General features: G+C 33.7%; 2 protein-coding genes and 1 long non-coding RNA gene across 3 annotated transcripts; 1 reads left to right on the top strand and 2 right to left on the bottom strand.

Annotated features, from left to right (window-relative positions):
- Positions 1-61: 61 nt before the first annotated feature.
- LOC143042286 (uncharacterized) lies at positions 62-14,992 on the bottom strand. Its single transcript, XR_012967930.1, has 2 exons — positions 14,939-14,992; positions 62-505 (listed from the first exon to the last, which is right to left on the bottom strand). It is a non-coding gene; the product is annotated as an uncharacterized LOC143042286 (long non-coding RNA).
- Positions 2,280-8,964, top strand: LOC143042919 (uncharacterized). The gene is made up of 5 exons (XM_076215426.1): positions 2,280-2,298; positions 3,071-6,996; positions 7,680-7,780; positions 8,389-8,523; positions 8,753-8,964. Exons 1-5 carry the CDS (start codon positions 2,280-2,282, stop codon positions 8,937-8,939), a joined length of 4,368 nt encoding a protein of 1,455 aa, XP_076071541.1. The 3' UTR covers positions 8,940-8,964.
- On the bottom strand, positions 9,176-11,801 carry LOC143042282 (uncharacterized). The gene is made up of 5 exons (XM_076214547.1): positions 11,713-11,801; positions 11,211-11,235; positions 10,269-10,370; positions 9,775-9,938; positions 9,176-9,437 (listed from the first exon to the last, which is right to left on the bottom strand). Exons 1-5 carry the CDS (start codon positions 11,767-11,769, stop codon positions 9,183-9,185), a joined length of 603 nt encoding a protein of 200 aa, XP_076070662.1. The 5' UTR covers positions 11,770-11,801; the 3' UTR covers positions 9,176-9,182.
- Positions 14,993-15,001: the final 9 nt, after the last annotated feature.

Raw genomic sequence — 15,001 nt, 5'->3', positions numbered from 1 at the left:
AAATGTATTTTTACTGTTAATTAATATGGTGAGTATGGCTAACACGTTTTAAACATCTCACTATAAATAAACATTTTTAATGTAAAAAAATCAAGTCTAAATGATGAATTTGGTGTAAAAATCTTTATAGAATCTATCCTCACTGATGTTTATTTATCAAATTCTGAAATCGTCCTGCAACTAATAATGAAGTGTCTACGAATCTATCCACACAATTACATAAACATGTTTCTGTACGTCCGTCCATTTTTTCTCTTGGTTTGTCTACACATAGATCCCAACAGACGTCATTTAGTTTGTGTATTTGTTGTTGAAGTTGTGCCTTCTGTGATTCCATTTCTAAGAATGATTTCATTTCTGAATCCACTTGTCCTTGACCTCCTGGTGGTGGAGCACCAAATGATGATGGTGGTGGCTTTCCAAATGAAGAAGCACCAAATCCTGTATCGTAGCTCATCGTTCTAATAAATCAACTTTTGATTCTGTTGGCTAATGAGGTTTATATCTGAAAGACGAAAAAAGTTTGTTAAGATCTGAACACAAATTGTTGCTCATTTTGCCTATGCATGTGAATGAAAAGAAAGTGAGCATTACCACAACTCCTGTCTCCATATAAACCTACAAGTGATATACATTGCATCTCGAGGTAAATATGTCTTTCTTCAATTACTTCATTTGTATATTCATCATGTACAAAATGTATTCATGGCATTTTAAAAAAGAAGAAAAAAGATGAAATATTTACTTTGTGTACAAATAAAAAATTATCACTTGGAAGCTTTGACAGTGGTAGTCTTAACTAAATGTTATTACCTCTAGTACTAAGGCCAAACAAAATTAAAAACATGTGTTTCCGCTCTGAAACCCTACCTACCCTAATTTTTAGTGCATATCCTAACACTTTTTATGCCATTTTGTAACAAGCACTGTAAAATTTTGGACTGATTCCCTACTAGTAACCAGCTAAAAAATGTTTATTAATTAAAATAATATTGCCTTCCTAACTACCCTAATTTTTTCAGCATGTTAGCGGAAACACATATATATTTTTGTTTGGCATAATGAAACAATATTCAGTGGCTGATATATAACAGGCATGTCAAGGTGGCTTTAAAATTTATATTGATGGAGCAATTGGTAGGATCTTATGAGCACTCTGTTAAAAGTCTGAATTCCTTCTTATCATGCTTATAGTCAAATGACACTTCAAATCTAATCTGATTTTTAAAGAACAAATGTAAAACAAATTGTTGATTTCACTTGAAAATAAGACAGAACTATGACATTCCGTGTAAAAAACAAACTTGTATGGTATTAAAAAGTGAATAGTTAAATTTGTTGCTGATTAAATTCACAAAAAGACAGTTTTGAAGAGAAAAAATAAACATAAATTCACAAGAAATGTTGTTGTGAGTACTGTATTTTGGAATGAAAAAGATGCACAAATATGACATCCTGAAATTCGAAAAAACAATTCCAGGATCCCAAAAGGGTCAATCCTGAAATCCAGAGCTTAAAAACACCTGATCCCAGAGTCCCGATAAAGGTCCTATCCCCGATCCCAGGGTCCCAATAAAGGTCCTGTCCCCACTCATATTTGTACCTTTTCTTTAAATACACAGATCCTGGTAAATTTGATCTTAATCTGAATTGTATTATGCATCAATAAAAATACTTTTTTTTTCTAGGACGCTTCCAAATAATTATGAGTCCTGACGTGACTTAGTCGTCTTTTAAAAATTAAAATAGCATTGCAAGATGTCAAAATTATAATTTTGCCTTTTTTGGACACACTTCCTAGCACAACCCATGAACAGGTCAGGAATAACCACGAATTGGTGGATTATACCTCAATTGACGTATAATCCACCAATTGAGGTACATTGGTATAGACCAATTGACGTATAATGCAATTTTTTTGTAATAAAATGCTAGTGTGAGATAGGAGCATGATTTTGCAACTTCCAACCTTTTTTATGACCCTTATTGCATTGTATTGAGTTCTCTCAAAATTTCAGTTTTGTCTAAGCCAGCTGTATCTCTTGAGAATGCATATGTACAACAATTCTTTTGTTGAAACATTTGTACTATCAGAGACATATAATATTGTATTATATGTCTCTGGTACTATTGACCATGATTGACTTTTGATAATGAAAGTCAAGTATTAATAAAGAGCTCCATTCACCTGTGGAGTTGTACTCATGGTCACATGACTGCAGACAGTAATCACTGGTGGTAAGCGGATGGTCGTAACTAAAAGTTACGACCATCTGAAAATGGGAGACAACTATGGAGGTAAGTTTGTCTTATCCGATTTTCGGGCAGTAAAAGGTTCATTTGAGCTTAGCTTCTCGTCTCATACACACTTATCATTAGCGAGTTGGTACTGCAATAAAGTTTGATACATAAAATCATTTGAATTTTTGTGAAATAGACATTCAAAAATTCGAGCATGATGGTCGTAACTAACATGTGTGATGGTCGTAACTTCAACTATAATGTTTTGGATGATGGTCGTAACTAACACAAGATGGTCGTAACTTTTGAAAGATGGTCGTAACTTTTGAAAGATGGTCGTAACTTTTGAAAGATGATCGTAACTTTTAAAAGATGATCGTAACTTTTGAAAAATGATCGTAACTCTAGTGTTGAAACCAGCTTTTATAAAAAGAATTTTAAAAGTACTGTGCATATAACCATAATCTCACCTTTCATATAAGGTTTACTAATACAATATTAATAATTGATTTCTTTCATTAAAGTATGAATAAATTAAGTTATAAAAGTATAAATAAAACATACGCAGTTCTAATGTATATGGGTTTAAGTGAAAAAACGTAAGGGATAATAATTTCTTCAACTAGTCATCCTAATGATGCCGTTTCTTGTGGATTAATTATCTATGTATCATAAACTGTCACGTATTTTTTTTCGTCTGAGTGTTGATTTTAAGATATTCTGAAATGAAGATTGGTCTTCTAATAACTTTTTTTTTCAAATAAGATGTTGAAGATAATCTTTAAAATAAGAGAACACATGTACATCACCTTTATATTTTCACTTTCAGAGGCATTTATGTGCTCCGATTTGGTATGTGCCTATATGTCTGATAACCCGTCTGACATCCTAAACCATAGTTTACAAAAGCACAACATATCTGACAATTTTAAGATACGCCGAAAAATTTTAAACGACACAACTGGGGATAGATCTTACCAATCTTTGGAATTCAGTATCTCTCTCCTGGATATTGGCAGATATAAGCAGACCGGACATACATGTTACATTAACATACACGAGAAACGCATTACATTTAAAAAATATCCAAATGCCACTATTAACAATCATGATGAAAAGGCCAACCAAACTGACGATGATCATGTATACAAGCTTATCCCAGGCGTGATTAAACAAATGAAGGATATGGATCGCATTAGTGACTTTATATCTATATTACAATGTATTGAGAATGGAGTACTAATAAGGAATATAGCATTTCATCTACTTTTAGATATTGGAAGGTTTTATACCACAAAAACAATATCGCATATGAGATATGATGACAAATCTTTAACATTCTGGTGCACGGTGTACAAACTATTCAAAGGAAAGGGAATAAACTTTTTTCGTGGGTACAAAGGAGACGGTTTAGGTGACGAAAAGAGTTCCATTGGCCCTAAAGACTGTGAAATCAACTTTGCTGTGCCTTCAAATCCCATCATAACAAAAGAAGTTGCTAGATTTACAGCTGATGCTGGACATCCTGGTATATTAAACTTATCCCTTGACGCATTCGCTGCTAGACAGCAAGGAAAGGATATCAAACTGTCAATAGATGGGAAAAAAATTGCTATTGGGTTTGGAGAAATGGGAGACGAAGATCTAGCTGGAGACGAGCCTCCACCGACGTTAGCAGAAAGAAAAACGCATCTATCAGATGAGGTCTTAGTGGTGTCAACAGTGAAAACCGTTGTAGAAACTAGTGTCATAGATGGCTTCAATAAAATGACCGACTTTTCAGATACAAACTTATCAAATGCAAAACAAGCATTCATAGTAACAATTCTAAATATGAGTAATCGTATTAAAGAACTACGGGAGCTTATCGTTAAGCGGAAAATACATCTAGAAAACTTAATAAAAGTAGTTGAAGGCGATTGGAAAACAAGTAAGTTGGCGAATGCTATAAGTTTTTGGCAGACAAAAATTATACATTCACAAAGTATCATCAAAGATTTACTTGAATGCATAGACAAACTTGGCTTCACAATAGCATGTATAAATGGAACTGAAAATAATTACGTTTACGGCACAAATACCACTATTTCTCTTGATTCGCAAAGTAATTATAAATGCCTTCGAACTCTTACTGGGATTGAATTGGACGATTCACAGGATGATGCACGCATTACGAAACAACGATCGGACAGCTGGCTTAATCTCCGCAAAGAAAGTCGAATTACAGGCAGTACTATATTTAAAGCTCTAGGTTTAAGCACTTTAAAAGAGCAACAGAAACATTTCGACAAGACATATGGAGGCCTTACAGAGGCAATACCTGACGAATTACAAACATTGTTTGACTATGGAACAGAGCAGGAAATAAACGGTATTGGAACTCTTGTAGGGAAAATAATACCAGTCTACTTTCCCAGTCTAATATTCGTTGAGGATGGTTGCGAAAAGATTCCCATTGGAGATTCGTATGCCATTATTAGCGGTGATGGCTCTGGTACAACTGCATCAAACGTAAATGAAATGGCATTTGAAATAAAATGTCCTATGCCTGGAAAGAAAAGAACTACAGACGTCCATTACAAAATTCCTGTTTACTATACCACACAGATATTGAGTCAAATGGCAGCAAAAAAATGCAATAAGATAGGTTATCTGAGTTTTACACCGGAAAGTTCAACTTTTATCACTGGATCTATGGACCAAGCTCTAATGAATGACATTTGGGAGTTATGTACCGAAATTTATGGAAGTGCTAGTGCTGTCAGTCCTACAAAACGGAATCCGATAAGTAAAGAGCTTTTAGAAAGACTAAACAAGTATTCAACTAGTTGTACCTTCGTTGGAGAATTTCCATCTTTGCAAGCAAAACCTTGTTCATGTGAACCAGCACAAACGAAGGACGGTGTTTATGGATGTCACTCAAATGGTTTAAAATCATTTCCTTTAATGCCATCCCTAGACGACATTGCGTCATCTCTAGAAAAGTGTACGACAGCACTGACTGATGCCTACAATATCTTACGAAAGCCAGCAAAAGAAGTCTTGGTTACTGTAGCATCTGATCTTCACAGGCTGACTGGCGGATATGCGGTACCTATACAATATGGACTTGGCGGTTTCAGTTTATATATGACATCCGTTAGAAAAATGTTGACTAAAGCTGTAGATGCATGTTATAGTCGTCAAATGTCTGTCCGGGTGATAGCGTTCGATGGTCAGTTCTTGGAGATTTCATTAGCAAATGATTTTGGAAAACCACTCACAATATGTAAATTTATGAGGATGTATTGGGCCGATGTTGTAAAGATGACAAAACACGACAAACTGGTAAAGCTGCTGAATAATTGCTGTCTACCACAAATTAAAAGCAGGGATCAATTACTGAGTAATTTTGACATTAATGGAAGAAGCATTGAATTAAAAAAGAAGATAAAACATGTCGGGTCACCAAATAACATTGCTAGAGTTTTACAGAAAAGTAAGAAAGAAACTTGTGACATGGAAACACTCGCAGCAAAACAACACGATCCCGAATTGGATATATTGCAATATTTGCCTGTTGATTTAATCAACAAAATGGACGTAGATGCTGTAAATCTTGTACGACTGGCAGGCAAATCAACTGCTGAAAAATCTAGTACTAGTAGTTTAAGAGAAATTGATACCACTGAGTCAATTGACAACACACTAGCTGAGTTGTATGAACCAACTGAAGAAGATTTTGTAGCCGTTTTAATTGCTTTGCTTGCATTAGATTGCGATAAGGATTCTTCGAAATGGGAATCAATGACAGTCGAGTCATTGAGATTGCTGCTTGCCAATGCGGACAGTGTAAGGAAGAATTTCACTGTACTTCAACTGAAAACCATTTTAAATCTGACCAATTCAGGTCATGTTTTGACAAGAACGTCACTAAAAGCTCAACTTGTTAACATGGTATCACATGTGTATGGGGATAAATCTGTTTTACCAGAACGGACCAGAACTCCCAAACCATTAAAGACATTAACAGAAAATCACATCAAAGCATGGACGTCAGACGCAGTCAATGTTGCCTACGCACAGATGCACTTTTTTTATGCTTTTCGTGAATGGGATAATAGTAACATGTTCAATGGCTCATGGGATATTCGTACTGACACTGGTTTTCATTATCACATTCCGCAATGGTACGCACAACCATCAGAAATTAGTTCTCAAATTGTACAACCAATAATTGATCCCCACCACCTACTAGTTAACAATCGGTCAAAATGTTGTTCGTCCGGCATGATCAACATGGGTATACAGCCAGAAGCATGGTGGAAGGTTGCAGAGAAGTCAGCACAAAACAGAACAGGTCTTTCAGTTGAAATTGCAAAAGAACTCAGAGACCGCCAAAGTAATGCATTTGCTCAAACAACTTTCAGTCACAAAGTGCAGCTTGAAATGGATAAAAATGGTTGTCATAATGAAGCGCTCTGGTGCGAACTGATAAGAAATTGGTACAGTGCTATTGATTGTGGAGGTATCCCATTGCATCAAAGAATTAGATGGTTGTTAGATATGAGAGATTATCTATTGCAGTTTCTGAAAGTCGGGCATTTTCCACCACCAGGTTCACATGTCGAAGGGATGCCTATGGCACAATTCGAAGGATTTTTGACAAATGTTGATCGACGACTGCAACTTTATGCATTGATAGATAGTAATGAAAGTTACAATCAACGGGCAATAACCAGCTTGGACTCAGAAACATTTTTTTCTGCATTTCAGGTAATCACATATTTTATATAATGCGAATTTACACATAAATTGAGCTTTTCTACCGGTTTACCATTGTCAATTTTAAATTGTGTGCTCATGTAAATTTTTAGATGTTATTATTTTGATTTAGTGTAAAAGAGGGACGAAAGATACCAAAGGGATAGTCAAACTCATAAATTTAAAACAAACTGACAAAGCCATGGCTAAAAATGAAAAAGACAAACAGAAAAACAATAGTACACATGACACAACATAGAAAACTAAAAACACGAACCCCACCAAAATCTAGGGGTGATCTCAGGTTCTCCGGAAGGGTAAGCAGATCCTGCTCCACATGTGGCACCCGTCGTGTTGCTTATGTTATTACAAATCCGGTAAATAGTCCGATTCGGTATACCACATATAGTTAATAGTCTCATTATAACGATTAACCTGTATCTTTTTTTCATATTGACCTTAAAACACCGAAAAAGTCTCAACCTTTACAAATACACAAATTGTTTTTTTGTTTATGTAAACATATTATTCCTCTTCTGCTTCAATAGATTTTACAATATTAAATACATTTTTTTATATTGACTTTAGTTTGTTAATAACATATGACACTAAATAATCTGGATGAATAAAAACGTTATGCTAGTACATGTAGTACTTACATTATATGATTTAGTCTTAAACTTTCTTTTACTAAGGATTATGATCCAAAGGGGACCGGTGTGCTTCGACCCAACGACATACCTACAGCATTAGGTGCCGCTCAATATCTGAATGTGCAAAGATTAAATGAGGACAGGTATGTTGCTATATAGTTTTTTAAGTGAGGGCTTACAAATAAACCGGTCTCCCTTTACACCATTTGTGATTATGGTTTTCAAATACAATGATAGGCCGTGGTCGGAAGGAGACAATAAAGGGCTGACCCGTGTTTAGAGAGAGCCATATCACTTTCATGTAAAATACACTCTAGTTGCAGGCTAATGCCGCTACAAAGTAATACTCGCACCTTTAAGATTAATATGTTTAAGCTCAACTGCTTTTATGTTTCCCATATTTTTTTGGTAAAAGGAGCTGTTGTTATTGTTTTAACAGTTAATTATGTAAACTAAAGTTTTGAAAGTATTATATGTATTTACAAAAGTCCATGTGCAGGACGTGTTTTGTTTTTCACTAATCATTTGATGATCACGATGATGTTAATGTACCCGCCATAACATGTCCGTTTATTTGATAGTCAGCTGTCTTTAAGGTTTATTTTGAAGAAGAAAAAAGAACAATGTTATTTTGCCTTATTTAATTCCGGGTCATAGCTAGAACGTTGATACCATAAACCAATTTACGTAGAATATGGACAAAAAAAAGAATGTGCACTCATGTATATTCTTTTTCATATTCTATTTCAAGACATTTTGTCATGCGCACTTCCAGACGTACTAGAGTGTACCCAGAGAGACCACTGCAGGAAAACATACCAATGGAAATAGACGGTACCAACTTGCAAGCCATTAATCCATTTGAAAGGAGACTTATAATAGCTAGGTATTTCTTAAACTAATCGCCCATAAGTACTACAAGATCATCATTTTTATCGGCTTATTTTTCAAAACCCATACATAGAAATTCATCACCAATCTGTAAAAAAGATCAAAGCAACCAGTATTAATGTGTTTAGATGCAAAATATATACAAAAGTGACCGATACATGAAAAGGTTTTAATCAATAAACTCACATTTCTTTTTTAAGATTTTCTTCAAAACTTTATTTCAGAAGGCATGTGTTTGATATGGAGGAGAGAAAGACCAAAAATCCAAAAAGAAAAAGCGGTACTATAACACCATACGGGTTACCAGGCAAAGGTGCAGAGGGGGCACGTTCTTTTCACAAAACCAATGAAGAAAAAGTCTTACCCCACAGGAGGTTTGGTATACTGGATGACGAGTTAATGGAATTATAGACAAATAAACAAATATTGTCTGCTATATGGGCCGGTTGTTGTATCTTTGCCACATTCCCGTTTTCCTTTCTCAATTTGAAATAGTATATTCTTTTAAACACTTTAGTTGTATATTTAAAAAAATAGTAAAACGTATAAAAGTAACAGAACGCAGATACACAAAACTTGAGTTTATACCCGACAAACAAAGTTCAACAATTATTATTCAATGTATGTGTTAAAAATAAGTGAAAATCCTCTATTTTAATGTTTATTTTTTATATGCCTAGTCAGATTAGCTTTATACATGAATCTTGCATTGCAAAATGCACATGCAAATGATATTTCTTTGTGCATAGCATTTATGTGTTTCTGCAAGCCCTGTGCATACTGGTAAACTCTACTGCACTTTGTGCATTTATATCCTGCATCGTTGCCGTGCTTTGCCTTGATATGTGCATTTAGGTCTTTTTTGTGCACATACTCCTTTTCACAAACATCACACTTAAACTGTTTTTCCTGAAATAAAAGGTATTCATACATGTATTGATTTTCATTAATTTACACACATAGAAATGTGAATATACAAATGTATAACAATGTATAAATATATATGTTATGTGATTTTATAACAAATGGTTATAAATGCTGAACTTTGTTAGGATCAATGATGGCTATACTGAAGTCCATCAGTTGAAGCTCACAATACTTTCAACTGGACATATTGACGTACAGGGATAAAACTTAAAACCCCTCCGATGACCTATGAAGGGGCCATAATTGAAGCATTGCGATTTAAAAAAATAAGTCATTTGCATTGATTGTATATGAATTTAACGCTATAAAGTATATCTACCTCCACATGCCGAAGCCTATGTGCCTTAAACAAGGTCTTGGATTGAAATCCTTGGTTGCATAATTTGCACACATATTTAGGTTGTGTGTGTTTCATAGCTATGTGAGAAAGGAAGCCGGGCCTAGATTCGTACACTTTGCCACACGTCTCACATTGGTTAAGATCTGAAATAGAATATTTCATGATAAAAATAATTGCCATAACACTTTATTGATCAGTTGTAACAATGTCCCGTTTCAATATAAACGTTAAGAATGTGAAAGTTTAACAAATTGAGTAAACACTATGAAATTCCTTTTAAACGTAAGCTAGTGATTAACAGTTATTTATTATATGAATATATGACATTGATATGTGTCCACACTTGTAAAGTTTGTTAAAGAATGTCAAAGCGATATTAAGAGGGCGTATAAAATTTATGAACCATCAGTCTAAACGTATGGGTCCCTTTTTACCCTACTTTATGAACCAGAACACCGTTTTTTTTATTTTACCTTTCAATCTATCCTTGTACATTGGCGTGCTTTGAGCAGTTACCTCGGGTTGTCGGAATGTCACAATAGAACCATCCAGGGCTTCAATTTCATCCACTGTAACTATGAAAATTACTTTCTTCATGAAGAGTGATAAAAACATTTAAACAAGCAAATACTCTTAACACTTAACGAACAAACCTAATTAGAAAGTTTCAAATATATTGTCCTTTTTGTTGTTGAAATTTTGGCACAGTTACTTTTTATGCATCTTAACTCGAAATCTACAATACATAGAGATAATCCTGATTGTGAATTTGATATATTTCATATGTTCCAGGCTAACAAGTCATCATAATTATGACAGAACAAATATAATCTATTAAACTAATTCACATGTATTAGAACCAATACATCAATCTTGATGAACTTAACACTAACTAAGGTCTTTTTTTAATTTTTTTTGTATTGAAAAATGAGCAAAAACATGAGGATTTCCGCTTTGTTCTGTTCGATCAATTTAATTTCATATGAAAGGCCGAAAGCAAAACTGTATATACTTTTTATAATTCTAAAAGAAATCCATCACTCCAGAAAATTAATGATTGCTATTTATATGGCATATCAATCTTTTTTGGACATACAATTATGTTAGTATTTATTGTTTTAAAACCTCATCACAATACTGAAAAATAAACAATAACAAAAACAACAACAAATTAAAAAAAAATGAACATAACAAATATAAATCAACTAAATTGTCATTTCGGGGCCTTTTATATCTGACTATGCGGTATTGGTTTTGCTCATGTTGAAAGCCTTATGGTGACAAAGTTGTTTATTTCTGTGTTCTTTTGGTCTCTTGTACAGAGTTGTCTCATTGACTATCATACAACATCTTCTTTATATATATAACATATGATAATACTATTGCTCTAAAACTAACAAATTAATAATTCTTACCGTTCGAGGTGTTTAATAGTTCATCCTTAAAAAAAATAAGCAAACATTGACATACAATGATACATGTACATTATAACCTAACAAAATAAAAAAAAAACCATTCTAACATTTATTTTTCCATTGTTCTCTATTTCTTTTTTTCCCCACTGTTCTGTATCTACAGATACATAGAGTCGAGCGCACCTTAGAAGGTGTACTTGATTTGGTCTGTATCTTTATGTATTTAAACCAATATATAATTTTTTCAACATGTATTTTGGAAATCATTGCTAGAAATGCATGCACGTATTCCTTTTTAATATCAAGTACATACTCGCAAAATATTAGGGTACAACGGTAAAGGCTGTACATTTTCTATAAAATTTCCATATGTTTAGCATTGGATCAACACAAGTGTACATAATACTAAACATTACCATAAAATGTACACAAAAGCCGTGTACGTGCTACCAATCACAACAAATAAACAGATAAGAATGTTATTTAGTTTAATAATACGTACTTCTACTTCTACTAATGTGTCCTGCCCGTCGTGGTCCCTGTCGTTGATAGCTTCCATGTAGTCTATATCTGCGAGAAATAGTGTGTAAACGATCGCGCTGTGACAATTAAATCACAGTCTCGCTTTGCATGACTTTATCTTGTGCCGACGACGAAATTGCTTTATTATACGTTGTATGTAGAAAAATAAAAACACAGGGGCTCATCCATCCATTTTATAACTGAGGGGTTCCCAACCTAGGATAAAAAAGGGGGTCCAACTATATTTGCCCATTCAAATGCATTAATCGTTCAAAAAAAAGGGGGGTTCCAACCCCCGGAACCCTCCCCCTGGATCCGCCAATGAAACACCATATAAATTTTATTTATGTAATAAAAAGCCACTTTTAAAACTCTTGACTTGCCTTATTCGGAAATATTTATAATAAGTTACGACCATCACAAATTTTACTTACGACCATCTTCAACATTCATAATATTTTAGTTACGACCATCATGCTCGAATTTTTTAATGACAATTTTACAAAAACTAGAATGTTATTATGTATCAAATTTTATCTTAATATCAACGCACTAACGATTAGTTGGTATGAGACAAGCGGTTTGGTTGAACTAGAGCTTTTATTGACCGAAAATCGGAAAAGAAAAATTTATCCATAGAGTTGTCTCCCTTTAACGGATGGTCGTAACTTTTAGTTACGACCATCCGCTTACCACCAGTGAGTAATGATGTCCATTGACAGGTGATTACAGGTAAATTTGCCAATCAAGAATTGACAAGATAACAATAGAAGAAACTGCAAATACAATAATAACAGGCTATTATTTGAACTTGGAATTATTTTCAATTATGGAATTTGCATAATTTCTTGTGTTTAAAATTTTTAATAAATTTCCATGTTTATTTGGTATCATAATCTTTTGAGCGGTTAATAACACTTTCCATACAATGTATTTTGGTTAGATAGTGTTGTGCGCGGCACATACCTGCCAACTTTTGAAAATGGCCATGGGGGTTTTTGTGCGCTGCACCATTTTTGAGGATAGAATTTTTCACGGCATTTTTTCGTGTGATGATTTTGCTCCTAAAAGTGTCTGACATACTTTTTTTTTGGGGGGTGATAGTTGAAAATGCTATTATAACCTATCTTTTTTTAAATTGTTTGATTGTTGTATTCTTTTTTGTTGAGGTAAACACCAGTAAGATGACTTATGTTTGTCTGATACATTGTCAAGAAATAAAAAAAAAAGTAATAATTTTAATAATTTAATAACAAAAAAAAAACAACAATATATGAGGGTCTGGAATGGGGGGGGGGGGGTGTCTGTTGTTCTGTAAACATTTAATTTTCACTCATTTTTTCTCTAATCTTCAAAAAATTAACCTCTTTTTTCTCTAATCTTCAAAAAATTTGACCACGCATTTCTCAAATTTTCATTTTTTTTGCCCGTTATTCCTTTATCTTCATTTTTTAAGGGCATTATATTCTCTAATAATTTAACCCCCATCCAAACCCTCATATATTATATAGATCAATATCACAAGAAGTACTAGAATGTTTGGAGACATCATTAAGGCCACCGTGGTCAACTTTAAAGTCTCTGTTGCAAACTTTACAAAAGGCATGTGACAATCCTAACGTTGATTTAGACAACCAGCCCCTGTACTTGACATCATTCTCCCATTTCTTTAAGTATTTGCACGAAGCAACACGCTTTTTTTTCTTAGGCGGTGACAGAACTATTTTGCAAGTGATAACTCGCCCATCATGATTCCAATCTTTATAAATTTAACACCCAAGCTAAAAAAAAAACAACTCAAAATTTCGATTCTTTGATTGTTTACTATGCCGACATTAATCAACTGGTGAATGCGTGATCACTAAATTTTGATTGGATGAAATTTGTCAGACACGATTTGTCTCCCTTGGGAAAACTTTCAAAAGTTCAAAATCGGGAACAAAAATATTTTTCGTGTAAATTTTACTAAAATCGTGTTTTTTGGCTATTTTCACGATCACGATCGTGTAATCGGGACAGAGGGTCAAAATCGTGTAATACACGCCTAAATCGTGAAAGTTGGCAGGTATGGCGGCACAGTACATTCTATTGAAAATATACTATATTCTTTGTAATAGAAAGTGTTGTGCGCAGCACAGAACATTTCAGTACAGTATAAACATGGAATTTATTAAAAATTTCAATAACAAGAAATCAAGCAAATTCCATATTTAAAAATAATTCCAAGTTCAAATAATAGCCTGTTAATTATTGATTAAATGCAATATGTTATGAGACTATACTAAACTAGGAATGTTTGACAAGTTTTCATACCATAATATGGTTTTAAGAAAACAATGCTCCATTTTGGTAGAATAAATTGTTTTGAAAAACAAAGAATTATTCACCAATTGGTCTATACCATTATATGTCAATTGTTGGATTATACGTCAATTGAGGTATAATCCAATTGGTGGTTATTCCTGACCTGATGAACATGATGAAATAGAAAAATCGTATGTTCAGAGTATTCCTTATTTTGATTGGTCAATTTGTTACCTGGATACAGGACGCTCTTATATATTTCTTTGTTTCGGGATTCACGGTACATTTGAAATTTTTCATTGAAATTATTTACCCTCCCACCCGCCCATACAACTGTGTTAGTTATGAATTTTAATGTATTTTATGTACTTATTTATAAGATGTGTTGTGTATACTGTGGCTAGCTCATGTGTTTATTCGAGCTGTTTGGATGAATATATTTATCATTTCTAATGGCTAGACACTATATTTTCTCTTTAACATTAACTTTACATGTTATATGTGACTGTCAGTGGTATAGTCGAGTGTTTGTCCTGTGCTGTGAAATATATCTGTTTGTCTTGTGTAAACATGTATATATTGTGGCTAGACGATATATTTGCTCTTTAACATTAACTTTACATGTTATATGTGACTGTCAGTGGTATAGTAGAGTGTTTGTCCTGTGTAGTGAAATATATCTGTTTGTCTTGTGTATATCATATACTATATATTGTGCCGTAATAAAATTGAGTAACTTTGATTTCTTTTGTGAGAAGCCTGGTAATTATATTGGACTAGGTGTCGTTAAATGAAGACCTCAACCGACCTGGTGTAAGTTTACATAAGTTTTGTTAAACTTTGACTCTGCATGCATATAAAACTAGCTTATCATATATATATATTGACATGTTATAATTAACCTTCGTTCCTCGTGTTTTCTTGTGCCGGAAGTTGACGAAATTGTAGCAAAGACTGAGTGCGCA

This window comes from Mytilus galloprovincialis, chromosome 8 (assembly GCF_965363235.1).
Source record: "Mytilus galloprovincialis chromosome 8, xbMytGall1.hap1.1, whole genome shotgun sequence".
Lineage (NCBI taxonomy): Eukaryota > Metazoa > Mollusca > Bivalvia > Mytilida > Mytilidae > Mytilus > Mytilus galloprovincialis.
The sequence above is the reverse complement of the archived record's forward strand: the minus strand, read 5'-3'. Positions and strand labels throughout refer to the sequence as shown.